Consider the following 27620-nt stretch of genomic DNA (forward strand, 5'->3'; position numbering starts at 1 on the left):
GCTGTTACTAATTAATTTACCACTATCACAATTCAAATGATCACAACATCTTAATACAGTTCGATTAGGAGGAGGTTGAATGTAAGGTCTCAGTATCTCTTTATGGTAATCATCTTTAAAATGAGAAGATGTTGTATTACTTGGATCATTACTGTTTGGATATACATTGGATTTAATTTGATGTTGATGGTGGTGAAGATGATCACGTTTGGCTTTATTTGTATTTAGATAGTGATGGTGAAAAAGATGATGATTATGGTGACGAATTTGATTAAAATTGTGTTGAGGTGATTGAGGTTGTTGAGGTTGATGGCAATCAAAGATTAACCTTGGGTTTAAAGTATCACTTTTATCAATTGTTGTGGTATTTGTGGTGGTAGTTGTAGTGATGCTGGTTCTCTGGAAATTGTGTCTACCTTGTTGCGATAAATGTTGTTGTTGGGATGAAAAAGCCTGTTGATGTTGATGATGATGATGATGATGAATTTTTTTATGTTGTTGTTGTTGCTGTTGTTGTTGTTTATTTGGAGATGGAGTTGGTTGTTGTTGTGGTGAGGATGATGATGGAGATTGTTGAAACAGGCGATATTTAGTAGATTGATTGAGACAGTTCATATTGTTATAAACAGAAAGTATCACCATTACCACAATAAGAAAAACAATCAACACAGAGATAAAAAATAGAAAAGAAAAAAAAAGAAGAGAGAAAATTCTAAAATTCGAATAGAACAAAAAGGAAAAAGAGAATAGAAAACAAAACGTCGAGACAGATTTTGAGTGGAAAAAAAAAGAAACAACAACAACAAACTGAGCGATTATCAATCAAGGGATGGGGAATATTAGAAGATGATGATGACCGAAGAGGAAATCAAATATAACAGTTAACCCAAGAAAAGGGAAAAGAGAATTTAGAAAAAAAAAGAATATCTAAAATCAGAGAACTGATTTGTTGTGATGAATGTTTTTTTTTGCTTTTGTTTTCTTGGGTTTTGGAGATTTTGGATTTTGAATTGTGTGTATGTGTATGTAAGTGATTGAGTTAACCTAAAGACAAAACAAAAAGAAAACAAAAAGAAAAATAAAAACGCAAGAATTGCGTTCAAAATGCTTTAAGCATTCCCACCATGGTTTACCACCATGGAACCACTGAAGTGGTTCTGTCACATATCGCACACTCTGAGATACAGAGAGAAATAAAAAATATAAACAGATTAGAGTTCAGATATTTATAATTTTAGATATAAAAAAAAAGTTAACTAAGGTGGATACAAATTTATCTGTTCAGGGAAACATTTCAACTGAAGATATTGATTTAGAAACTCAACAAACAGAAAACAAAAAATCTCATGTTCTGTAGTTTTCTTCAGTTCCGATAGATGGAACCGTTTGTTCATTCGAACTTTTCTCAGTTACACTAACCCCATCTGTTGGATCATTTAGATATTAAGCTAATCATTTTTTTCTCTAAATGGTAAACAATTAAATTTAATTTTTCTCTCTTACGGAGAAAAACAATTAATTAATTTAATTGTTATTTTCTAATTTAAACATGAACATCCTTTGTGATTTTCCCTTTTTCCTTTTAATTATAATTGATAAACTTTTCTTTTCTTTTTCTCCCTCAATTGGATTAACTTATTTTACTCGAGATTAGATTTAAACAAAAGTTTAACTTGAACGTTTTTTAATTTAAATTGTTCATTAATTTTGTTCAATTGTTTTCTGTTTACATTTTTAATTACGAGCAATTAAAAAAGATTCACAATTAATCAAATTTTTAATTTCGTTCAATTCCTGGTGACATCTTACGTTTTCTATTGAAACTAATGTTCTCATTGTTTTTATTTCTCAATTAGAAACAAAAATTCACTTCATTTAATTTAATTTGATTGTTTTTCCATTAATTTCTCATCTTATCAATTTAATTGTTGTGTTAATTAACCTTCTAACATCAAGAGAAACCAAGGAAACTAATTGTAAGTCTAAAAATATAAACCATTTGATCAACGTAATCATTTTGTTACAATTTCATCATAATTTAACCATTCACATTGAACTGATACTTATTAGATTTTGTATTGTGTAATTAACTAATCAAATTAATTGGTGATCAGTTAATTACATGGAATTAGAGTAACTAATCAAACTAAATATCTATTGGATGTAATTTAATTTGATGAAATTTTGATATTTTTCTTGCTCTATTTATTCAATGGTTTTACTTGTTGAGTTTCTTGTTTATTTTTCTAGCTATTTGTTAATTGTTGGCACTAATTTCTTTTAATTTCCATTCTTTTCTAGTTAATTAGATACACAATTTACCAGTTAACATCTCATCCAGTCTACAATTAACCGACCATCATTTATTTTTCCTTCTTCCTCGACAATCTATTACCTCTACAATATCCTAAGAGATATAATCTAGTCTATGATTAATCACCGTTACAATTGAAAACCTTTTTCTAACTGTGCAATCAATTGAAATTGTTTATTTCAACACTGTGATTGATTGTAGTTGTTTTTTACTAAATTATTTGTAAATATTAACTACAACTAATAGACCATTGATAACTTTTGAACATCTAGAAAGAGCTGAGAATAAGATAATTTACCAATCAACTTTTCTGTCGCTTTTTTCCTTTCTCTCATTGTCTCTCAATTGATTTATCTTTTTCTCTTTCATCAGCATCATCAACAGAACAACATCATTAACATTATTGTACTTATCTCCATTCTGTCCTGTTTGGTTGAAATTCATCATCATCATCATCATCATCTTCTTCTTCTTCTTCATTAAAGTTTAATGTTTTCCTTTTCTACCTTGAGAAGTTTATTCTAAACTCTCACTTGTTATTGTTCGTACTGATATTGTGAGTGTTGGAGAGAAGTGTCAACATGTCAACCAGGGAAAGTGAAGTGACTCCAATTGTTTCCATTATGGAAAATGGTCATAAAAAGAATTTAGATGAATTGAAAAGTAAATTCGCCAAATATTCAGCGGGTTCAGTGAAACTGATAAAAGACGAGGAAAAGGGTATCGCCTTCATCAAACTCGACAATCCAAGTAGGAAAAACGCTCTTTCGGGAAGTATGATGATCGATTTGTACAATATCGTCGATGATCTAGAGAAATGGGATAAGGTAAGTTTACCTTGATTCTTTAATTAGTAAAGAAAATGATTTTCTTTCCTTTTTAATTCTCAATGTTTATGTAAATCTAATTGTGTCTTTTTGATTTTATCTTTCAGGGAAAAGGAATCATCCTTTATGGAGCCGATGGATTTTTCAGCTCGGGTGGTGACATGAATACCGTTAAAGAGATTGACAATTGTGACGATGGACGGGACATGGGAATCTTAATGTACGACACTTTACAAAGATTTCAAGCATTACCCATGATCAGTGTGGCTCTTGTAGAGGGTAAAGCAATCGGCGGTGGAGCTGAACTTACAACTGCCTGTGATTTTAGATTAATGTCTAAATCAGCCAAGATTGGCTTTGTTCACATTAAATTGGGAATCACCGTTAGTTGGGGTGGTGGTACTCGTTTGGTACAAATCATTGGTTCACATAAAGCTCTTGAGATTATCTCTTCGGGAAGACAATTAACTGCCCTGGAATCATTGAGTATCGGATTGTGTACCCATGTGATTGAAGAGACAACAGACAAATCAAACCTTGACTATACAACTGAATGGTTATCTGACCATATAGATGGACCAAGGGAAACAATTAATGCTCTTAAAACAATCATCCATTCAGCCAGAACTTTACCATTTAAAGAATCTTTAAAAAGAGAATTGGAAACTTTTCCAAAGGTCTGGGGAAGTCCACCCCATAAGAAGGCTCTCTCAATGAACATCAAATTACGTTGATGAAAAAAAAAATGTCTAACAATTAACATCAACCACAATCAATATTATCCAAATAGAAACCTGTCATTATTGATTCCAGTTTTACTCTTCACTATAATTCATCTTAATTTTTTCTTCTCTTCTTGGTCATCTATTGGACACAAATCTCTCTCTCTCTCTCTCTCTTAAATTTTCTGGACTCCTGCATCTTAAATGATGATAACTTATCTTTTCAATTCATCATGTCCCATGTTTTTGTCCAATCTTGACATAAACCTGATTCTTTCTCCTGATTTTCGTCATTCTTTCCCAAGGAAAAGATACAAATTAACTTGAAAACAAAATGGAAATTTTCTCATCATCATCTTAACCATCATCAAATGGTTCCAACTGATTATCTGTTAATCATATGCTAGCCATTTAATCCTCATATTTTACCCAAGAGATTATGATGATTTAATCCGTTGAAACAGAAACAACAACTTTCTGAATCAGAAAGTCTAATTTAATTTAATTGCCATAACCATTTATATACAAAACTGTGCAATGATTCAAATTAATTCATTCAAAGGAACAAATAATTTAATTATTTAAATAGCTGATTCTTCAGAACGATTTTTACAATTAATTAATTATTCCCTTCCTTACAATCATCATCACCATCATCAACAAATCAACAAAAACTACCACAATTGTTAAATCAATAACAAATTTACTTTAAATTAATTGTATCTTTTTAATCAACCTGACAATCGTTTTGATATTGATACAATTGATTACGAGAAAAAAAAAATCAGAACAAAAGGTTTAATTGAGATCAACAATTTAAGTAAACAATCAACTAATATATATAAATATAATTTAGGTGAACTGATTCACTTTTTTTTTCACAATTTAAATTATTAATTGTTCACTTTCCTTTTAAATGTTTACTGTACTTTATAAAATCACAACAATACAAGGTATTAAAAAACTGGTAAAGAAATAAATCAAAAAAATTAACTAACAACAATTAAGAAAAACAATCGTCAAGACATTAAATTAATTTCACTATAATGATTATGATGATGATAATCACAATCAACATGTTAATGAGAGTCACTCAAAAATTACAATCGGTCAGTTTAAAGGTTAATCATTTTATTTAGGCCACCAGGTTACATTGTTAATCACCTTTGATTGTGAAATGTTACTCAATGATGATTAACAATTAACTAGTGACCACGAAACTAAATCAACTCAATTTGAAAAGTTTTTGTCAGAAAAGAGTCAAATCAGAGTGGAAATGATTAAATAACTTTTTCTTGGACAATCAAATTAACCGATCGTAAATTTGATAACAATCAAGATATCTTTTTGTATCAATCTAATAACGATTTAATTAATTAATTAATTTAGCTAAATGGATGCAAATGATGGTAAGTCAATCACCTCGAACATTTCATTTGAACCTTTCGAACTTTTTTTTGACCTTTTCGAGTGACTTTACCGTCTAATTGTCACAAACCTGTGGCGAAGTTGACCTTTGATACTTTAATGAGATTAATTAACTTTTTTTCAATTGTTTTCACCTTAATTGTTTCGCTAATAATTAACATGAATGATTTACCAATATTTCTTTGATAATTTCACTTAATTTCTCATTCATCCTCAGATGTTAAATTGATTTAGTTAATGATGATCAAAAGTAATTATCACAATAGAGTCCAAACTATTAGTATAACCACAACAATTTAAATCAAATTAAAGTCTAATAAAAGTTGTAAGTGCTTAACCAATTAACCTACAATGATTAACTTTAAAAGTTGAGAGTGACAATTTAATTTTTATGGTTGATTGTTATCATCTCTCAAAAATTAATTAGATTGATTGTTAATCTAGAAAATTATTTGGAATAAATAAAAAAATAATCTTCTCATTAACTGTTTACACAAACTTATCGACTTTTAATTGTTGTAATTAAGATTTTTCATCAACTGATTGATTTTTTATCAAACAATATTGATCAATAATTAATTGGGCAGATGATAATCTACTGATTCATTTGAATAAAGTAAATTTTTAATTATTTATTAAATATGAATTAGTTGTTGGTGAGCTCTTTAAATCAGTTAATTGTTAGCTAATCATCATGATTAAATCCGCTCGACATCTTACTGATGGGTCAGTTTGAGTATTAGTTAATTGTTGTTGATTAATCTTCCAGACAAATGAGGTTTGAATCTTTTTCCAATAGTAACAATCAAGGAAACTGAATCAGATGAGTTTGTGAATGAATATTTTTATAAACTTGATTAGGTTGAGCAATTAAAGTCTATCTTTTGATGATTAGTTGATTTTTCTCGAGTCATTGATTGTTAATACCAATAAATCATCAATTCATGATTAAAATTTACAACCAACAAAATTAAAAGTTTTAGGTGTTGCAATTTAACCACTGATTTAATTGTAATCATCTAATTTCAAAGAAATGTGCCATTTAATTGTTGCAAATGTAATTAAGTGTTGATTAACTGACGATTGGCACCATCTTATAAACAACTGACAATTAACCAAAACATGAATACTTTTGATCCTTAAATCAGCTTAAAATTATTGAGAATTAACCAGTGGATTGAGCTTTAAGAACACTAATCTTATGAACTGGAGACAAAGAAATAAGTCAAGTCCAGTTCAGTCCATTAGTCGATGTCCATTTGAAGAAGAGCCAAAGTCCGACACTTTGAAGCTCCATTTCTTGTTTGGTTATTGTGAACATCAGTTGAATCTTTCCCATCGCCATGGAACCAGAAAATGAACTGAACAATTCAATGATCCAAAGTTTAGGTGAATGTTTCTGTAAATTTGGAAGCTGCAATGTAACAACCGGAAGGTGCGATTGTCTCATGGGTTTTACTGGAATCAATTGCCAATCTCCATGTGAAATCGGATTCTATGGTCATCAGTGTATTAATCTATGTTACTGTCCAATAGAAAAGTGTGACAATCAATATGGATGTTCATTTGATTCCTCATCCTACCAACACGATGAAAATACCTCCAATATGATTGGTCCAGCATTCATTTTATCCACCATGATATTCACCATAATGATTATCTTTATAATTTTACATAAAATCCGAAAATATGAAAAAATGATTCACCAGAGAGATGAAAACCACAATGGACAACCAAACATTCACTTTAATCCAATGGAAACCATTGAATTTAATACTTGTCACCATCAACAATTGTAACAATCAACACAAAAACCCACAACAACAACAACAACAATTAAACACCAAAGACCATCCAAATTCAATATATAGAAATCAAGAAAAAAGGTCAACAAAAGAATGAACCAAAACAACAACAACCAAATTAATTTCCATTCTCATCTAATCCAAAACATATTCACTTTTATCACCTAGATAAACGAAATTATTGTTCACTGATTGCGAATAAAGAAAAAATTTAGTTTAATTGAAGAAAATAGTTAATAAAATGGAAAAAGAAACAAGTTAATTGCTTGGTTGAATAACGCGCTTACCATTTTGAAGCCATTTCGTTCTAACAAACAAAGAGAACTAAAGAAAGAGAAATGTCAGTCTGTTTTTTCGAACTGCGCATGCGCAGACAAGAACATCCTCCATTTGTTGGTTGACACAAAGAACTGTTTTTTTTTTCTCTTGTGATTAAAGATGATTTAATTGTTTTGATTACTTTATACTGACAATCGGAAGTGATTTTTTTAATTTAATTATTTATAGTTGATTTAAAATCAAGTTATATCTAATACCAAGAAGAGGGTTTTCCAGTTTACTTCATATTTTTCTTCTTGTTCTTGTTCTCTTGTCTCTTTTATTTTTTTTTTTGTTCTTTTCTTGTTCTTCTTTCCCTTTTTTTTTGTTAAATCTGAAAAAAAAGTAGTGGTTGTAGTTTTGGTAGTAGAAAAATATTATTATATCAAACGTGAAATAAGTAAATAGAGAAAAATTAAGATACCAAAATGTGTTCTCGTATAACTGCTTCTTCACTCCCAGTCTCATCATCAGGTACTAGTGGTTCTTCATCTTCCCAAGGATCAACTTCAGGCCTTGGGTCAAGTGCATCTTCTTCATCAACCTCAGGTGTAGGTGTTGTTAATGGTATTGGAACCATTGCACCAAATAGTACGGTTGATACCTCGGTAAATGCCAATTTTGTGGATCAATTGTCTCGAACCAATCTCTACATTAAAGGATTGACGCCCAATACAACTGATAAGGATTTATATGGACTATGTTCTCCCTATGGAAAGATCATATCAACGAAAGCTATACTAGACAAGAACACCAATAAATGTAAAGGCTATGGATTCGTTGATTTTGAGTCACCAGTATCTGCAGAGACAGCGGTCAAACATTTACAAACTCGGGGTATTCAGGCTCAAATGGCCAAGGTTGGTTTTCTTTCACGGAGTCAATGATATAAAAAATATATATATTTATCTGTATATATATACATTATTTATCATTTACAATTTTGATAGACAGATAGAAAGACACAGACAGAATAGACAGACACCTAGAATAAAATAGACAGAATATATAGACAGAGACATTTTTATGTTTCCCTCACATAGCCCTAAATCTTAATCTACCCTTTTGTCTTATAAATGTTGATAAAATCTACCTTTTTTCGCAAAAAAGTTATCACATTTTTATAACACTTTCTGGTAGTAGATTTATTTTCTGTTTGCATTAGTCTTTCATGTTTTCCTTTCTCACCCTTTCTAATTTTTTTACTCACTTTTACTTTGACATTAGCTGGTTATCCTACCCGATTCTCTTTCTTTCTCTTCCTCTATGTCTCTCTCTGTCTTTCTCTTATAGCTACTCTCTCTCTCTCTCTATCTTTTTCCACTTTTCTCTTTCCAACCTATCTCTCTCTCTCTCTCTCTCTCTCTCTCTCTCTTGTTTTCTCTTTTCTTCTCTTATCATTTTCTTCATCCTTCTCTGACCTTCCGGTAGTCAAGTTAATTCTTAATGATTTGCATTCAAACTTCTCTGATTTGTTGATTCATCTTTTTAGTGCACCGATACAAGTAGAGGCAAAAGTACTTCAGTCATTGCTTCAAACTCGATTGCTAATAATTATGCGGCTGTTACGAGTAATTCCAATGCTGTTGCCTCTAATTACTGTTCTTCAGTCATCAATCCCAACAGATCACCGGTGAGCAGGTTTCAGGCAATTGTTGTTTTTCTTATCTTAGTTTTTTAATTACATTTAAATGTTTGCCACTTTCTTTTCTTTAATTATCTTTTAGTTACTTTTGCTTTTGTTTTTAACATATAATTTTATTAGTTATCAAATTATTGTTACTTTTCTAGCATGTCTCAGTATCGAAACGTATTTATCAATATCACTTCCAATACTGTTTAGTTACTTATTTTTTTAATTTTGAAATAATTTTTATTTTCATTTGTTTGATTTAAATAGGAATTATTTCATCCTTTTTTTTTTACTTTTACCTATTAACTTGAATAGATTTATTTATTTTTGATTTGCATCGATCTTTAGATTGAATCTTTTAAATTTCTTAAACTAACCTATTGCTAACTCATTGGCTGATTTATTTTTTTCTCATTAATATTTATATAGCAACAAGAACAAGACCCAACCAATCTTTATATTGCCAATTTACCTTCTTACATGACTGAGAACGAATTAGAGTCAATGCTCAGTCCCTTTGGTTCAGTAATTTCAACACGAATCCTTCGAGACAATTATAACCAACCCCGTGGTGTTGGTTTTGCCAGAATGGAGTCTAAGGAAAAATGTGACATGATAATTCAAGGCTTTAACGGTAAAATTTTAGCTGGTGGAAAGGAACCATTATTGGTTAAGTTTGCTGATGGTGGAAACAAGAAAAAGAGTCAAAATAAGAATGAAATCCGTAATAGAGAAGGTGGTGGAGCTAATCAACCCATGGCACAGGCTTACGCTTATCCCACTGATCAATCTAATATAAACCAAAATGGAGTAGCCACCGCACCTATGATGCCAAACATGGCTGCTGCTGCAGCTGCTGGTTATCATCACCATCACCATCAAAGACAATATGATAGATGCGCTTTTGTTCCAAATACAGGTAAATTATTTACCATGTTGTTTATGATAGTTTGTCTCATAGCAATAATCTAATTCTTTATTTTTACCTTTGCTCTTATAACATTTTAGCCGCCGCTGCTGCTGCAATTCAAGCTGCCGCTGCGACTCAATGGATGCACCCAGGAGCCACACAATATCATCTGGTTCCACCCCCTGCTCACATGCAATCAACAACGCAAGTGATCCCATCACAGCAAATCGATACAAACGCTTTGCATTTCAGTACTCTGATGCCACAGTTATCGGCTTCCATGCGTCAACTTCAGCTTTCCAGTCACCCTGTGAGTGTAATTCGGAATGCTCAACAGTCTCCTCAACACTATGGTCATCTCTCTGAACAATCGTCTTTTATTGTCTCACCTAACAAACCAAATCAATCACCACAATGGAGCCATGGAACCTGAATACTTATCTACAAAATTTTATTTCCTCTCCCTCGCTTCGCCCTTAAAACAGATATAGTTTCATGTTATAGTTTTAGTCTCCTCTTTTTACTCTTTTTTTCATTACCTGTTAATCCCATTAGGCTTTTTTTTGTAGATTGAATTACGTCTACCTATTTTTTTATTTTACCTTTTCTTTTTAACCTCAATAAGTTGTTCCCCTTCCTTTTCCATCTCATCCACTTCACTCTTCTTTCCTTCCAATACACTCATTTCTACTCCCACACACTCACTCACTCACATATACACACAATCTAGTATCAGTTGTCAACAGAGCTGTGGTAACACATAGTCCTGATCCTATTTCATGTATGAACTTCCTTTTGTTTTCTCAATTACCTTAGCCTTAACTATGTGTACAACTCTGCACCGTTTAGAGATGACAAAGTAAAGTGGTTGAGACATTGAGACTGTTTTTTTCGTGAATCTATGATTCATAAATCGCTACTAATTAATTCGCATCGGATATCAATCGCATTATTAACTTTAACTTTCATATCTCTCCCAGTATATGACAGGAACACCAGCTGCTTATGCAATCGCGGCTGCTTCTGGAGCTTTATATGCAACTCAACCTGGACCAGTGATACAACCAGTTGCTCTTGCTGAGGTACACAATTTATTTTAATATTCTGTTTACAGTTAATTACTATTGACCTTAACCATTTTGATGATCATACTAAATTTCTCTTTTTCTTGGTTTTTTTTACTCTAGTCTGGTGGTGCCAATAATCCACGAAGCGGTACCTCTTCCGTTGCTCCCACCGATGAGTTAGGTCAAAATAATGCTGCTCATCATTATCAAGTTTGTCAACCTAAATGAGGATACTTTTCTTCTAGGTTGAAATTGAATTGGAAATTATCTGAATTTTAAATGAAGACATTACGTGCACTTTGGTTTTTCATCTTCACTGTGCTACAAAAAGATTGGATCAGATTCATCATTCACACTCTTCATCAACTCCTTTTTTTCCTTTTCTTCCTCTATGTTTTCCCTTCATCACCTTGACTCTCTCTCTCTCTCACACCATTACAAACTCTTCTTTCAGACCCTTTGATTTCATCTCTCTCTCTCTCTCTCTTTCTCTTTTACTTCTCTCACTTTTTTTCGTTTTTTCCTCACTTTTTTTCATGTTTACTCTTCGACTCTCATATTTTTGCTTTCCTTCAAAACCTGAGGTCTCATGAACCATTCTTAAGAAAAGATGCTTTTCTCCTTTTCACATCTTTTTCTCTACCTTTTCACTCAATTTTTACATCTTCATCATTTTGCTTCTCTTCTTCAAATCTCGCCACTCGGAGTTTTCATCATTCTCTCTTCTATTCTCAACACAACAGCATTGACTCTCATTCATACTTTCTCTTTCTTCTAGTTTCTTTCCTCATCCATTTTTCATCTACAAAATGTACTCTCTTTTTCTCTTTCTCTCTCTTGTTGATTTTTTTTCGTTTTTACATCTCTCGAATTCGCATCATATTAGCCGTCTCTACATGATTAAAAAAACTGCCTTGCTCTTTCTCTCCCGATGTCACTTTACAGCTCTGAAAATTCTCGAGGCTCAACTTGTTTCTTTTTTAATATAGTTGACCTCATTCAAGTCAAATAGAATATGAAAATCGAGAGATCGAAAAAGAAAAAGATTTTCACCCAGATTCCGATAAAAGAAAAAGTGCAACGATTTCTTTATCTTTCTCTACTTCTTTGTAAAACCCTTTCGCTTTTTTCTTATTTCAAATGACCTTTGATGAGGTCAAAGATTAGCTGAAATTTGTAATAGATAAAATGATATTCATCCCGCATTCATTTTCCTCATGGTCTTATCTTTTTTCTCTATGTTATCATCTCTGTCATGACGATTATCTGTTGTGCTGGCTCACGCAGAATCATCTGTTCATCATCAATCGTTTCTCGATTTAACAATTGTTTGCTAATTTTAATTATTCCTTCATCAACAGGTAAACTTTATTTACTGTTGCTTGATAATCCTGTCGATTCAAATCTTTCAGGTTCCATGAGTTGTTGATTGTGCCATGAGAAAAACATCGATATGCTTAATTTAGTTTATTTTCTCAGTTTTGGTTTAGTTTAACACCAACAATAAGATGTGTTAATTTATTTTAACTATAATTTGTTTCCTTGAAAGTAGATCAATATTTAACTGTTACCTTGACCTCTACTGTTGACAGATATTCCTTCACTTTTGATCCAATTTCTTTTTCATTTCATTCTGATCAGCTGATGTTATTTCAAATTCTATTTTGATTAAATTCTTGTTTATTTCTCACATTTTTCCCATTAGGTTATACGAGATGTATTTCCATCATCATAAGCAATTAATTCAAGTTTAATCAAAAGTTGATCGATAACAACAAACGATTAACGGTAAATAACAACCATGTCGTTGGAGGAAAAGAAACAAAAATAGTAATTCAAACAATTGTCAATTTGAAGAAAACTTAATCACAAGGCCAGTACAATAGTGTCAAGTTATAAGAATACGAAAGTTAAATTACAATCAATCAAATTGTAAGAACGAGGGCAATTAATTTGAATGTTGCCATAAAAAGGCCAATCTTTTTTTAATTAGACTTCAACTCATCTTTTGCATCTCTCATCTTCTCTCTCTCTCTCTCTCTCTCTCTCTCTCTCTCTCTTCTCTTCTTCTTCTCCATCTTCCTTTATTTCTATCATCTTCTTGTCCTTTTCCATCTTCTTTTCAATTCCTAGAGAAAAATTTTGTATCAAGGGATGAAGAATGTGAAAACTGTCCAAGAAACAAACAAAATCCATTTACAAATAATAGTATTGCAATTGGATTTGTAAGATGTTTTCTTAAAAAGCTAAACCGTGATTCGGAATGAAGAAAACAAAATTATTTTAATACATTTGTAAACATTTGGTTTTCTTTTTCCTTTTTCTCTCATCCCTCACCTTCATCTTCATCATCTTCATCTTTCTCTCTGTCTCTCCTTCACTTTTTCTTCCTTTCTCTTGTCATCTCTAAACACTTTGATTCTCATCCTCACCTTTCACTGTTTTTTTTTCTTGTCTTCTCAAAAGAGAACTTTGTCAAGTTAGCTTTGATCATCTTCATCTTTTCCTCTGTCATCATCATCTTTTTCCTCTCTCACTCCGAGTACACTTTTTTTCTTTTGGTTGTTTTCATCTTCTCAGTGTTAAAAAATAACAACAAACAACCACCAGAGCAAAATACCAACAACACTTTGGACTTTCCGTATAAACGTTGATTAAAGCAAAAAAAAAACGATCAATGGATTAATAGTAACGATTGCAATCGATAATGTGCTTTTAACCACCTTCATCGTCTGTGGGTTCCTGTTATTTACACACTAAGGATTTCCACCTCTTTGTCAACCATCAATCAAATCACATCTACAGTTTATCCAAAGATGCGCCACGTGAAGTTAAAGCAACAAACAAACAAAAATTGATCTACAGTCCAAATACCGATTACGTTGATACCATAATAATAGTAACGGGCAACAAAAAGGAGCCGTTACATGATTTCACTTGGAGGAACCACGAAGATTACCTTCTTTTATTTGTTATCATTTTCTCTTGCCAACATTGTGACCTACTCAACAAATTCACCATTTTCTGAATCCATTTTTAGACTTCCTAAATACTTTCAACTTGTTTTTCTTGCCCAGACAATAAGATGATGAAATTGATAATGATTGTGATTGTTGATGTTTTTTAATTTTCCCTTTGAAAAAATCAAATGATCACACTTTTAAATCAATCAAAACTCTCTCTCTCTCTCTCTCTCTCTCTCTCTCTCTGTCTCTCCATCTTTCTCCAAGAGCAATGGCGCAATTGTGTTTAGGTGTGATCTTTTTTTACAACAAGAAAAAAGCTTCAAAGAAGCATTTAAAGACGATGTAATAATATAATCACAGTCACTATTATGTTTCTTTTCTTGTCTCTTGCAAGAGAACTTTTTTTTCACCCTCAACAAACAAAACTCAATGTAATTGAAGACACAACTGATACCAGAGGAAATGATAACCGAAAATAACTGTTCATCTCTTTTCTTTGTATTTACATTTGCGAAAAACGCAAAGAAAATGTTACGAACAGAAAACCAATGTCAATGTCTTACCTTTTCAATCATCTCAGTTTCTTTTCTCTTAAATCTTTTTTTTTCTATTGTATCAACAACTCATTTCAATTTAATTATGATCCTTTGTAATTGATTTAACTGTTTCGAAAACTTTTTAATTAATTTAACTTTTGAAATTTGACAATAAGGCCAAACAAAATGCTGAGAATTGAAAGTTTTTCATCTTTTATCGATTCAACATTTTTATCATTAAAACAATTGAAGTGAAAATGATCGATACAATTGGAACAATCAAATTTAATTGTTAGTCGGTAATTAAAATCTTTCATCGATTAAGATGATAAAAGACAATATCGATTTTGTCTTGTAGCGATTCATTTTTAACGAAAGACTTGAAGAAAGCCCGGATACGGAAATGATGAGGAAATTTGATTGATGAAGTAAAAAGTGTGGGAAATGATTAACACGATTAGTATCTTCGAATTGTAATTAAATTTGATCTCTTAATCAACTAATTTATCATCACGGCTGATTGGACTTGGTTATTTTCAAACCATTTGATTAACTGACAAAAATTAATGGAGATGATTGAAAATATGAAAGAAAATTTTAATTGCTGACAAATTGATGAAAAAAAAGGCAAAACAAAATCTCTGAGTTAAATTGAATGTAATGAAAAAGATTCTGCTACAATTAAAATTGATCGTGACAATTAAAAAACGAAGATGAAGTAAAAATCGGCAATGATTTGAAGAAAAATTTATTTTTGTCTCTTTTGTCTTTTACTAATCAATCATTAATTGTTATTATTATTATTGTAAATCACCAGGTGATTAGCATCATCTCTCTACAGGTAATTAATTGATCATCTCTCCAAGTTAATTGTTTCAATTCATTTTGATTCAATGTAAATAATGTGAGTGTTGTTTAGTTCGGTAAGAGAGAGAGAAAGAGAGAAAGAGAGAGAGAGAGAGAAAAGACAAACATATGATTTAGAAATTAAGTGAATACATAACAATTACAATTGGAAAAAAATATTAACTGTTACTTGGACAATCATAAGTTGGTTACAACAAAGAGAGAACAACAAAATGATCACAATTATCAGCGATTAGCGCTAATTGTTTTCAGAGTTGTAGGTGTTGCATTATTGTGGCATTATGATTGTTACAGTTACTGTGACAAAAATGATTGGCATAAGCCTTTTATTGTTAATTTTTCTTGATTTAACTTTGACTTGGAACAATTTCCCCTTTTTCTTCTTGTATCTTTTTTTTTGTGTTTTTCTGTTGATTTTTTTTTGTACTTTTCCCTTTAAATGTATAAGAAAAAATATCAGGATAGTAGGAAAAAGATAGAGTAGATTGAGAGAAGAGAAATAGAGTGTGAGTGTGAACATTTAGATCGACAAAAAGGGAAAAGAAGAAGAAAATAGGAGATAAATAGAGACGGAAGAAAGATAGATAGAAAGAGAGAGAATAAATTTTGTATACAAGAGATTCTCTGCAATATTTTTTGTTGTTGTTTGCACATCTCGAACTTGATCACTTTGCTTTTTTATTTTTTTTTGTGTTTTTTTTTCTGGTTGCAGTGTAGATACTTGACTTTTTGGCGTTATAATCATCATTTCAAACTACTGATATCTTTTTCTTGTTTGAGCTGCAGTTGCCGCTGTTGATGGTGGTTGTGTGTGTGTGTGTGTGTTTGTTTGTTTGTTGAAATGCTACGTTTCTCTTGCACAACTTGGTGTTGGTGATATTAATGTAGCTGTTGATGGATGCATCTTCTTCCTTTTTCCAGAATTCGAACGGTATTTTGGTTGTTGGTAAGGAAAACTAACGGGATGCCTCCAGTTTTGATTGCAGGGATTTCCAGAGTAGTTGGACTTTGGTGGAATGGCGTTTACATGCGATGACACTTCACGGTGACCCTGATGACTCGAGTTGTAAGCTTTTATCGACTTTATTTTTAAAGAATTGTTTATAAACTGATTAGGTAATAGGAAGAGAGAGAGAGAATGAGAGAAAAATAGACAGAAGAAAAATGGAGAAGAGAGAGAGAACAAAAAGACAGTGAAGAAGAAAAAGAAAGAAAAAGATAGAGAAAAAGTAAGGGAAAAAGGAAGAAAGCAATGAAAAAAAAATGAAAAAAAGAGCAAGCAAGTTGGTTTTGTAAAGCATATGAATTGATTGAGGGATTCATTATGAGTGAGGAAGAGAAGAGGATCTATCTTATTTTAGGTGTGGTGATGTAGTGGTTGTAGATTCGTATGAGTTAGGGATCCTTTCATTTGGCCACCTTAACCATTTCTCCTTATTCTTCATGATGATAAACTTCAGATCGAAAGAGTCACATCATTTTCAGTTAGTTAATATCAATAAATTGTTTCAAAATTTTTTTAAGTTAATGTTTATATGTATATGTGTTAGTTTGTGTGTGTGTATTAGCATTATTATATTCGATGTCTCTCCGAGAAATTGATGAACTGAGAAAACTTAATTTATAATTTACTCTCTTCTTCTATCTTTCTATTTTTTTCTTCCTTTCTCTTTTTCACTTTCTATTCTCTTCAAAATGATGATGATAATGATGAAGGTGATGATGATGATGATTATGCATGAGTTGTAAGTACATATGTATACACACACATGAGTGAGAACTCAGTGTTTCTTTACAACTAATAGTTTAGGAAAAAAAAGAAAACATCATGAATCGATTGATCAGAATGGAGAGAAGAGAAAAGAAGAGAGGGAGAGAGAGAAAGAGAAAGAAGAAGAGAGAGAGAGAGTTTGTATCTTTTTATATGAAAAGTGAGAGAATGTAAAGAGAAATGGGAAAACAAGGTGAAAATGAGAGGTTAGTTTTAGGGAAAACTCACATTTTCGCTAGATGCGATTGAAGAAGCTGACGAACTGGTGATACCATCTTCGTCAAATGATTCAGCTAATGAGATCGCACTATCGTTGAAATTTTCACAAAAAGGTCCATAATTTTTAACTAAAGGTTTTTTTATGTGAGGAAGGTGATGGTGGTTATGGTGGTGGTTGTGATTTAAATTGTGATGATGAAGTGAAAGAGGAGGAGGAGGCGATGGAAATTTTTCTTTGACTCTTAGCCTCATATCAACCACTTCATCTGAGACTCTTATTATCCGACCTAATAAACTTTTTGATTGATCTACAATTGAGCTGGTTGGACCACATGCTTTGTTTAGACTGAGGTAGGCGTATTCAAAGGCTTCTTGGACATGAACCGCACCATATGAGCTTCGACCAATGTCATTTGTTGGATCAAGAGGATCTTCAATGCAGAGGAAAGAGGGTCGACATCCTGTTTCCATCATTTGTTGTTGGATCTCTGATTTTGGAATATATGACCCACCGTCTTTAATTCTTATACCAACTGCTTTATAATTAAATAGAAGACCATAAAATTCGAAAAATTCCAATAAAAGTACACCCAAATTGGATGTCGGTGAGACAGCATCTTGGCGAGGATGAAGCTGCAAAAAGCTGACAACCATTAAGATCAGGGAATAAGATGAGATACCACCTTTGAACACTTCATTCAGGTCTCGTTGCACTAGAAATTGTTTCACGACCAAAAATAGTTTGGCCAAATGTGGAAAATCTATCTTGAATTTCTTTGTATCCAAATAAAAACAAGAGAGAAGGAGAAATGGAAAAAAAATAGAATACATTAGTTAATTTACTGTTAGAATATTTGAGAAAAAAATAGAAAAAAAAGAGAAATAGATTCATGGACAGGTATGATGATAGAATAATCATTGGATCAACCAATTATGCTTCACTCATAATAAAAAAAATCTTTAACAGTATTAAGCAAAAAATTGTTGATTGCAACATTTTTTTCTCTCTCCTCGAGAAGAGCACACTTTGATCTTCACAATGATATTCACAATTACAAGTTGAATAGATGGAAAGAACCAGAAATTAGAGTATTTCTCTTCTTTTCTCTTCTTTTTTCTAAGATTTTCATTTCTTTTTCATGATTATGTTGAAAATTGAATCATTTTAATACCTTAATTAACTTGGCACTTTCGATCCCATTGAGAGTATTAAAGCTGATGTCTACTTGGATTTGAGAATTTTTATCAACGAGTTTGATAATTGGCACTGATGCTTTGTCCAACACCTTAATTGAATCAGATTCCACGAGACCCGCATCGAGAAGAGCTTTTTCTAAGGTATGTAAGGGTAATGTCGGCCAATCACCGATAACCACTAAATCGATATCACTTGTAGGTAAATAGAGACCAGTTTTAAACGAACCAAATACATCTACTTTAGCCGCCGGCCATAATTTTTTGATTACTTTTTTAATTGATTCAACCACTTGACATCTCATACAATGTTCTTCCATGGTTGGTGACATATATTCATAAAAATCGAGAATTTCTTCATGTAAACCAATTACCCCAGGTGAATAAAGTCTATCATTACGTCTCCATGGGGTACCACCGTATTTTCGTATTACGTTCATATTTTGATCTGTTGGAAGAGAGAAACAAACACCATTTGGACAAGGTTGGTACAATTTGAAAATACAATTGCAGTTACAATTCATCACAACTATGCACAAACAGTGAAGGGGGAAAGTGGTTGATCAGAAAGAGAGAGAAAGAGAAAGAGAGAAGGAAAGAGAAACAGAAACAGGAAAAAAAAAGTGTGTGTGTATGTGTGAAGTGTGTGTGGTTGTTTGTGAAAGAGAGAGAGAGAGAGAAAAGAAAGAGAAAGGAAAGAGAGGCAACGATAGATTGAAGATGGAACAACAAGCGACAGAGAGAAAAAAGAGAAGAGAAAAAAAGTGAAAAGAGCGAAATGGAAAATGTGAGGTGAAAATAGAAAGAGAAAAGGAGAAAGAGATAGTAAGAGAAGTAGAAAGAGTGATGAGAGGGAGAGAGAGAGATGGTGATGATGAGTAAAGGAGAAGAGAGAGAGAGAGAAGAGGGAGATATAATATCAAACAATAAAAACTTCTAATTTGAATTGATTTGACCAAATATATAACTGGATTTTTCTCTCTCCCTTTTAAATGTGATTATAAGGTTACACCGGTTACACCGAACAGTTTAATTGAAGTAAATGAATTGTTCTGGAGCATTAAATGGAGATGAAGATGAATTTTGGAAGATGAACAATAATTAATTTAAATCACATAAAAGAGAGAAACACACTCAGAGAAAAAAACACATAGGAAATTTACGAGCATAAAATGAGAAAAAAAAGACATGGATGACAAAAAGAAAGACTCTCTTAATACCAAAAGAGAAAGAGTAAACCACCAAGAAAAGAAAGAGAAGATAAAAGAAGATGAAAATTAGAAAGACAGATGAAAACAAGAAAGAGAAAAGGTTAAGTTGAGAGAGAATTTTTTTCCTCGTAACCATGACAACGTAGAAAAAGCGGTTTATTCAAATTGGGGAAAAGAAGAAGAAAAAATTAATTTGTTATTAAAATTAATTCTAATTAATTGTTGGTTATGATGAAGAGTGATTGACTTACAACAATTTATTGATTAGCGAAAAGGTTGGAAAAATGCAAACCATTATTAGAGTTTGATACAATTAATGTGAAGTAATTTTGGAGAGAGAAATAAATTGTCAACAATTAGTTGATTGTTGGGAGACACAATTGAACCCAACTAATTGCGACTTAATTGTTTTTACAATCAAAATGATTTGAAGTTTCAATCAGGGAAACAAATTGAATGATTATCAATCCAGTTAACCAATAGATGGAGTTAATTATATTATATTAAATTTAACAGAACTGATTTGTTAATTAAATTAGTCACAAGACAATTAAATTGTTAATCATCAAGAGCAAAAGTAAACATAATCCAATCAATAATCAAGGATAATTAACAATTTAAATGCAAACTTAATCAATCTTCAAATCTTAAATAATCCACAATCATCAAGTGATCATTTTAATTGTAATCAGACAATTAGAATCTAATTCAATGATAATAATAATATTTAATAAGTAATAATAATAAAAGTGTTTACAATTACAATTGATTCATCAAAAAAAAATGAAAACCAATGATTAGGTTAATTAATTAATCATTTTGTTAATTACATTCAATTTGTTAGTCACTGAATGAAATTAAATCATTACGATTAACAAGAAATCCTCTTCAAATGGTTTGATTGTGTTTTTTTTTTCAAATAGTTGTTTGTTAATTGTGAGTGTTTACAAATTGGTGATTGAGTTAATTAATTGATCAATAATTTAATTATATAATCAAAAGCAAAAAAAAACTAATACAAAATAAATTAACTATTACAAAAAATTGTAAACAAAATGTTGATGTTTTTTTTGGTTTCTGTCAATCAATATGTTCAATTGTCAATGGATGTTAATCAAAGTTAATTGTTTGATGTTAATTGTTGGTTAAATATAATCTCAGCTCATTCTGATTGCGGTTTGATTTGTTTTTTTTTTGGTTTGATTTGCTTATCGTCCATTACATTAATACAAAATCAATTGATTAAGACTAATCAATTCATAATTATTATATTATAATGATCATCCTCATCATTAAAGGGTTATCACTAAATATTGTATTAGTACACAAGTTGATTACAATTAAGAAACAATTTATGAGACAATCAAAAAAAGTGATTTAAAAAAAGCAGAAACATAAAAATATTTTTTTCTTAATCAAATTTGTTTCTCTCTCTCTCTCTTTTCTTGCTCCCTCTCTCTTTCTCTCTCAGGTTAATTTAATTATCTTCCATTTGCTCAATGTTTAATTGCTCCCAATGGTTTCCAATGGATGTTGTTAATTTAAATCCAGTTTAAAACAGTAATTAGTTGTTGTTGTTGTCATTGACTTGGAGGATCATGTTGATTGTTGATGATGCTTATCATTTGTTGTGTGTGTTTGTTGATTACAATTAATATAAATTGTTACAATCAGGTCTTAATTGTAGCACAAGGGAAGAAACAAATTAAATAAAACTGAAACTTACAAAAGTTTGACTTTGGTTTCAAATTACAATTTCACAATTGTTGATTGTGGACACATTGACAATTTAGCAATTACAGAGATTACATTGATTAGTTAATTATCTTAATAATAATAATATAAATGTTACAATTTTACAAAGGGAATTGGGATTTGTTTTGTCACTCAAGAAATTAGTTTTAATTATTACAATTCAAAGGTATTCTATATAATAAAAGCAATTAAATTGTTGATTTTGTTTTCCATTCATTTTCAGATTTGGTTTTTTTTCAATTGTTTTTGATTCAATTTCTTATTTTTTAGTTGATTAATTATTAAATATCAATGCGATTAGATTTCAAAAAAAAAGATCATTATAATTAATTATATATTTATATATATATAAGATAAAAGGACAGAAAAAAATGATTTTTGACTCGATTGCTTGTTAAATTGCTGGAGTACTAATTGTAAATATAAACTACAATTAAAAAAACACAATTAAAAATATTGGGAGAGAAAGATGGAGAGAGAGAGAGTTAATTAGCGAGAGAAATAGTTAATTCAATTTTTGCTCTTTTTGTTCAAAAAACAATTACAAGTTAATTAATAAAGATAATAATAGTAATAATAATAATAATTAATAGTAATAATAATAAAGATAATTAATAATAATAATTTAGCCCAATTTTTGTTTGTATTATTAATTATGTTTAACAATTAATAATTGATCTAGCAAAGGTGTTAAATTGTGTGTGATTGGTAAAATGTTTAAATCAATTTAAATATTGATTGTTGTTGGTTTTTAAATTTTTTTAATCATTTATCAATAGATTAATGCTGACTAGCAGTTTAGACCAGTGTTAAATCATTTTAGCTAAATTTTGGTTAATAATAATTACTTAGCCTAATTGTTAATCAACTTAAAATCACTGATTGTTTGGATTTGTTTTGTGTGTGTGTGTGAATCGTTAGTGTTATTTTTTTACTGTTATTAGTTCATCAGACTAGTTAAGCTCAGAGATGGAGCATCTTTTTCAAAGGTTTAAAAGCGACTGACATTTTTTTCAGAGTAATAGTAATAATATATATTAGAACAAATATTGCGTGTGTCTCCATAGCAACAAAGTATAAATAAAGCATTTTCTCTAAAATAAAATTATCCAGTAAAAATTGTATAAGAAAAAAAAGAACGAGATCCTGTAGTAATAATAGAGAGAGAGAGGAAGATAGGGAGAGAAGGAGAGAGAGAGAGAGGAAGAGTAAAAGATTGAAAGTGAAAGTGAAAGAGAAGAAAATGCAAAAGTTGAGTGAAAGATAAAAAGGATGAGGATGAGGAGGAGGAAGAAGAAGACGAGAAAGAAAGGGATCATCATTGATGAAAATATCATAGTAAAGATCAGTCAAGAAAAAAAGGTTCTTTCATACTAAAGGTGATAAAACTTTTTGCGTCTTTTTGGGTAAAAATAAAAACTTTTTTCACCTTTTTAAAGATTAAGGAAGGATGATGATGATAGAGAGAGAGAGAGAGAGAGAGAGAGAGAGAGAGAGAGAGAGAAAAGGTGATTATCATCATGAGATGAATAGGGAGGAATATAAAGAAAGGATTGAACTTGAGGACAAAGGGCGAGAGAGTTGGTTATGTGTTAGTGGTAAAAGGAATCACAAGGCAAGAAGAGGAAGTGAGAAGAGCATAAAATGTTTAAAAAAGTTTTGGTTTTGGCTTAGGGTAGTTTTTTATCGTGGTTGTGATGTTGGTTTTGTGTAGTTATCAAAAAAAAACCAAACGGTGTCATCATAATGGACAAACTTTAGAAGGGATCGAAAACAAAAAAAAACTAACAACTTTTTTTTGTCTTTTTCGTGTATTTTTTGTATCCTAGGTCAAAAGCTCCTTTAGCGTTATTTAGTTGTGGTGAGATGTTGGATCTTCAGCTAAAGATGATGAAGATGAAGATTATAATAATAGGTAAAGGTGTGAGATAGTTCAAGATGTAGTAATCAAAATAATAGCATAGTGTAGATGTATTAGTGGGAGTAGTTGACGTAGTAATTGGTAGCCAGTAGTTGTGGGGTTGGAGGTCATATTAAAGATGTAAATTGTTGATTAAAACGATAAATACGTTGATGTGAATTAAAAACAATTTTTATGCTGTTCAATTGGTTCAAATTAAAAGTTATGGGCTCTCCAGTGGGTGGTCGTGGGGTTTTTTTTCATTCTCACCGGTGGATAATCTTTCCCACCTCATCACGTTGGTATATTTATAATAAATCTTGGGGTTAATTGTGGTTTAATTATTCGCTTATTTTGTCTTCTTTCTTTTTTGATTTGGTTTCATTTGAAAGGTTTTAACTTCATCTTTTTGTTTTCCCAAAATGCACATTAATCTTTTAGTTAAATTTTTCTTCATGTTTGCAGCAATTAATATAATAATAGTGATGATGCATTCAATTTAAATCCAATTTAAATTTGTCAACCTAAATTTGCGTTAATTTAACACCATCGAAATGGTATTGCACGGGGTCGATCTGCACCTTCTTTGACTAGCGGTTTATGAAATTCTCGGCCTTGACGTGAATGAATAGTTGTCCAACAGTGTTCACAATAATATTGTAGACAAGTTACATTGGCGCAAAAGAAGGGGGCAAATTTACCACCACAACGAGCTCCTTGACATTCATCACATATCTGATCATCTAGAACATAGGGTTTAACCTCAACCCTTTTCTCAATGTCACCATGTTGCAGTTGAACAAAACGAGCGCTTATTGCAGCAATGTAGCTCTGCTGGTTCGAGAAAGCTACCCGACCTGCTCCTTTTGGATATTTCAATTCAGGATCAGTATCAATTCCAGCGTAACAAACACCACCATAGAGTCGATCCATAATCATAGCAAGTTCAACGGCTTTCAAAGGACGTGGAACACCTCCAACAAAGACTGTTTTCCTTGGATCCAAAGGCATTGATGCGTCTAACACAAAATCGGCATCACTCAATCTCCAAGGTCGTATTTGCACCGGTTTATCTTTAATGGTGGGACTTGATACACAAAGGTAAAGTTTATCATCCTCATTAATACAAGCATCAATCAAAGCTTGAACAGATGACTCGTCTTGAAATAAAAGGAAAGCATAACCTTTCGGTGGAAAGTATGATTTACTTTCTGCTTTATGTGGCCAATCAACGACCAAAGGACCAAATCGACGGAAACTAGCGGTGATCTCTTCTTCATCAATATCTGGAGGTAAACCACCAACAAACACTTTCCTTGAGAATCGTTCACCTGCTTCTGCACCAACAGAACCTGAATCAAGTAGTGAATGATTATCGGCATCAAGACCAGTGAAGAAAGGTGATTTTCCTCGTCGTCGACCAAGATTCCGTGCTCTGAAAACTTTCCTCGAACCAACGAAATCATCATAACCAGAGAAAGGAGTAGCTAAAATGATGAAAGAGAAAAAAGTAAATGAAACATTAATTAACGGAAAATGGTAAATACAAAACAATCAAGCGACTACAAAGACGACGATGATGAAGATGATTATTATAATAGTGACTAGCAATGATAATGAACACAGGTTTAACCTGAATATTGGCAAAAATTAAGCGAGTAGGTTGCCAAAAACAAACTGACGAGAAGCAAAAAAAAATGAGCAGCAGAGTATTTGATTACTTTAACATTTTAAATCAACAAATTACTAATTAAATCAAGGAAAGTTCAGTGAAAACATCAGATGACCTAATATTAGTAGAGTCTATTTTTACCTGAAAAGATCACCAATTGAGTATTTTCAAAGCATCTTCACCAATAGACTTTTAACTCTTTAGCTAAGGAATATTGTTATCATTATAACATAAATAACAATTAATTGATAATTTTATATTTAAATAATGATCTGTATTGAAAATCTAAGCAATTGAGAAATAAATCACTTGCTTTTTATTTTCTCAACAATGATTTACTGATTATGATTGTTTCGTAATTGTTTATATATTGATGAAGATACTGTTTAAATCAAGTTAAAAAGCAAAGAGCTAATGGTAATCATAGAATCTGATTTATTTTGTCGATCGATGCTACAACTAATCATCATCTGAGAGATTATTATTGATTGTTCAGAGCTAAAGGATTTGAATATTGATTATAAATACTACTAAAAGGCAATAATAATAATAATTACTCTACGGTATATTAAAGGTGTAAGTACATTTACAATTTCAAATGATTAGTTTGCAAGTTAATCATTTTGATGGAAAGAAAAATCAATGAATTTAAAATCGTTGTGTTGCGATCAACTAAATCTACTAGAATTTAACTGATGATAAATTGATGATGAGAGCAGAAAAAATCTATCATGAGTAAAATAATCGCAAGAGGTTATTTTATGGGTTTGCTTGGTTCTAAGTTGAATCATTGACATTGATAAGATTGTCAAGAGATGAAGATTATGGAAGAAAAAGAAGAAGAGGATGAGAAAAGATGAGGATGTAAATGGGAAAAAACGAGGAGTTTACACACTGGTTGTTTATTTTGGAAAATCTGAAGAAAGAGAAAAGGAGAGGAAAGAAAACGAGTAGGAAAATAAAGCAGAGAGAGAGAGAGAGAGAGAGAGAGAGAGAGAGAGAGAGAGAGAGAGTTCCAAGATAACGTAAGAGAAAATGCTGAGAAACCCTAAGAATACATGGTAAACCATAATAAAAGAAACTGTCCGCGAAGATCCAATACGTTACTCAATATAACCGAGTGAGTTGATGAATGAAATGAATAAGGGAAAGAGAAAGTGAGAGATAGAGTGAGAGTGAGAGAGAGAAAAGATATATATAATTTCTTCCACATACCTTTGTCACCAGAAGCATTGCGCATTATCTCAAGAAGCTGTTGCTCTAAAGGATAACGTAGGTTATCTAGAGGGTTGCCCATCGCCCCGGCCATAGACCGATCCGGCACTGGTTTCTTCGAGTGTCCTCCAGAAGGATTACTCATACTACTCCATGGGTTAGAGTTACCAAGACCTTGACTAGAACGAGGAGACCATTGATTGCTACGTGATGACCATTGATTAGCTACGGTATTACCGGTATTATATGACTTATCCCACTGCATCCCGTTCCAGGCTAAACTGGGATAAGACTTGAATAGACTAGAAGATGATCCTCCAGCGAGATCAGACCCAGACAAAGATTGTTGTTGATGTTGTTGTCTTGTATAATTATGAGATTGGTGTTGTTGTTGCTGCTGCTGTTGTTGGTGGTGGTGTTGGTGTTGTTGATGTTGTTGATGTTGATGCTGTTGCTGTTGTAACTGTTGTTGTTGTTGTTGTTGTTGTTGGTTTGAAGATGATTGAAGCTGCGATGAGCAGAAAGAGACTTGCGGCGATCCACCTAAAGAAGAGGATGAAGATGATGTTGATGATGTAGATGAATTAGCTGATGAAGATGTTGGTGGTGATAGAGATTCCCCTGGTTGAATTGATCCAGAAGCTCCAGAGGAAAGTGATTGTTGTTGTTGTTGAACTGAAGCCTTTGGTGATCCTTGCTGTTGTTGGTGATCCTGACTCACACTAACACTCATATTTTTGTTGTTTAAAAAAAGACAAAAAAAAATGGTTTCCTTTTGTTTACAATTAAAGGGAAAGCTTTTAACAAGAAACAGGTTATAATCACCAAACAAAGATTAAAATAAGAAAAAGTCAATTGATTGCAAATTAATTAAATTAATTGTCTTTTTTTAGAAAAAAAAAATTGACTAAGAATAAATCACCAACCAGCGAAGAAGATGAGAAATAAATTCTCTGGTAGATTTTCCTAGTAGCATGACAGAGAATCGAAAAGCGCGTTTTTCAAATTCACTGGAGAAGAGAAAATTTTTTCAATTAATGTTAACGTTGAAACTAATTAACATCGGAACAATTTAATGGTTAGTATTTTGTGATTGACTTGATTGTTTGGGTAAAAGTAAATGTATTAAATTGATTCAGTTGAACGGTGAACATCAATGAAGCGTTTTAGTTTAGTTTATTTTTTGTTTTGCTCGAAATTTAATCTTATTCATTTAACTAAGTTGAGTTAATTGTTTTTGGTTTATTATTATGGGAAAAGGTTTAAGTTGATTTAATTATGGTTTTGTTT

General features: G+C 31.5%; 4 protein-coding genes across 7 annotated transcripts; 2 read left to right on the forward strand and 2 right to left on the reverse strand.

Annotated features, from left to right (window-relative positions):
- Positions 1 to 1819: 1819 nt before the first annotated feature.
- On the forward strand, positions 1820 to 3966 carry LOC128388771 (ethylmalonyl-CoA decarboxylase-like). Its single transcript, XM_053348225.1, has 3 exons — positions 1820 to 1976; positions 2687 to 3141; positions 3249 to 3966. The coding sequence occupies exons 2-3, from the start codon at positions 2896 to 2898 to the stop codon at positions 3873 to 3875; spliced, it is 873 nt and encodes a 290-aa protein (XP_053204200.1). The 5' UTR covers positions 1820 to 1976; positions 2687 to 2895; the 3' UTR covers positions 3876 to 3966.
- Positions 3967 to 7509: 3543 nt separating this feature from the next.
- Positions 7510 to 14789, forward strand: LOC128388813 (RNA-binding motif, single-stranded-interacting protein 2-like). Of its 3 annotated transcripts, XR_008325336.1 has the most exons (7): positions 7510 to 8274; positions 8907 to 9047; positions 9477 to 9966; positions 10056 to 10267; positions 10938 to 11039; positions 11145 to 12385; positions 12730 to 14789. XR_008325336.1 is itself a non-coding variant. In XM_053348271.1 (6 exons), exons 1-6 carry the CDS (start codon positions 7843 to 7845, stop codon positions 11250 to 11252), a joined length of 1485 nt encoding a protein of 494 aa, XP_053204246.1. In that variant the 5' UTR covers positions 7510 to 7842; the 3' UTR covers positions 11253 to 14789. The 3 variants fall into 3 exon arrangements, 2 of the variants coding, with proteins under 2 accessions (XP_053204246.1, XP_053204247.1); XM_053348271.1 differs by having other exon boundaries at positions 11145 to 14789; XM_053348272.1 differs by lacking the exon at positions 8907 to 9047 and having other exon boundaries at positions 7515 to 8274; positions 11145 to 14789.
- Positions 14790 to 15256: 467 nt separating this feature from the next.
- On the reverse strand, positions 15257 to 19720 carry LOC128388811 (terminal nucleotidyltransferase 4B-like). Of its 2 annotated transcripts, none has more exons than XM_053348269.1 (3): positions 18556 to 19714; positions 17393 to 18157; positions 15257 to 16501 (listed from the first exon to the last, which is right to left on the reverse strand). In XM_053348269.1, the coding sequence occupies exons 1-3, from the start codon at positions 19099 to 19101 to the stop codon at positions 16238 to 16240; spliced, it is 1575 nt and encodes a 524-aa protein (XP_053204244.1). In that variant the 5' UTR covers positions 19102 to 19714; the 3' UTR covers positions 15257 to 16237. The 2 variants fall into 2 exon arrangements, with proteins under 2 accessions (XP_053204244.1, XP_053204245.1); XM_053348270.1 differs by lacking the exon at positions 15257 to 16501 and adding an exon at positions 16508 to 17191 and having other exon boundaries at positions 18556 to 19720.
- Positions 19721 to 22990: 3270 nt separating this feature from the next.
- On the reverse strand, positions 22991 to 27269 carry LOC128388810 (translational regulator orb2-like). The gene is made up of 2 exons (XM_053348268.1): positions 26331 to 27269; positions 22991 to 24930 (listed from the first exon to the last, which is right to left on the reverse strand). Exons 1-2 carry the CDS (start codon positions 27061 to 27063, stop codon positions 23984 to 23986), a joined length of 1680 nt encoding a protein of 559 aa, XP_053204243.1. The 5' UTR covers positions 27064 to 27269; the 3' UTR covers positions 22991 to 23983.
- Between the last annotated feature and the right edge of the window lie 351 nt (positions 27270 to 27620).

Source organism: Panonychus citri, unplaced genomic scaffold (assembly GCF_014898815.1).
Source record: "Panonychus citri isolate SS breed McGregor unplaced genomic scaffold, ASM1489881v1 Contig00102, whole genome shotgun sequence".
Taxonomy (NCBI): domain Eukaryota; kingdom Metazoa; phylum Arthropoda; class Arachnida; order Trombidiformes; family Tetranychidae; genus Panonychus; species Panonychus citri.

Excerpts from the sequence above, each read along its gene's own strand:
- LOC128388771 (XM_053348225.1), top strand. The coding sequence starts at position 2,896 with ATGTCAACCAGGGAAAGTGAAGTGACTCCAATTGTTTCCATTATGGAA. Across the intron at positions 3,142-3,248 it reads ATCTAGAGAAATGGGATAAG|GGAAAAGGAATCATCCTTTA; the intron begins GTAAGTTTACCT and ends TTTATCTTTCAG.
- LOC128388813 (XM_053348271.1), top strand. The coding sequence starts at position 7,843 with ATGTGTTCTCGTATAACTGCTTCTTCACTCCCAGTCTCATCATCAGGT. Across the intron at positions 8,275-8,906 it reads TTCAGGCTCAAATGGCCAAG|TGCACCGATACAAGTAGAGG; the intron begins GTTGGTTTTCTT and ends TCATCTTTTTAG. Across the intron at positions 10,268-10,937 it reads TTCAGCTTTCCAGTCACCCT|TATATGACAGGAACACCAGC; the intron begins GTGAGTGTAATT and ends TATCTCTCCCAG.
- LOC128388811 (XM_053348269.1), bottom strand. The coding sequence starts at position 19,101 with ATGAATTGTAACTGCAATTGTATTTTCAAATTGTACCAACCTTGTCCA. Across the intron at positions 18,158-18,555 it reads AAAGTGCCAAGTTAATTAAG|AAATTCAAGATAGATTTTCC; the intron begins GTATTAAAATGA and ends TTGGATACAAAG. Across the intron at positions 16,502-17,392 it reads CAATCGCATCTAGCGAAAAT|TTTATAAACAATTCTTTAAA; the intron begins GTGAGTTTTCCC and ends TTACCTAATCAG.
- LOC128388810 (XM_053348268.1), bottom strand. The coding sequence starts at position 27,063 with ATGAGTGTTAGTGTGAGTCAGGATCACCAACAACAGCAAGGATCACCA. Across the intron at positions 24,931-26,330 it reads CAATGCTTCTGGTGACAAAG|CTACTCCTTTCTCTGGTTAT; the intron begins GTATGTGGAAGA and ends TCATCATTTTAG.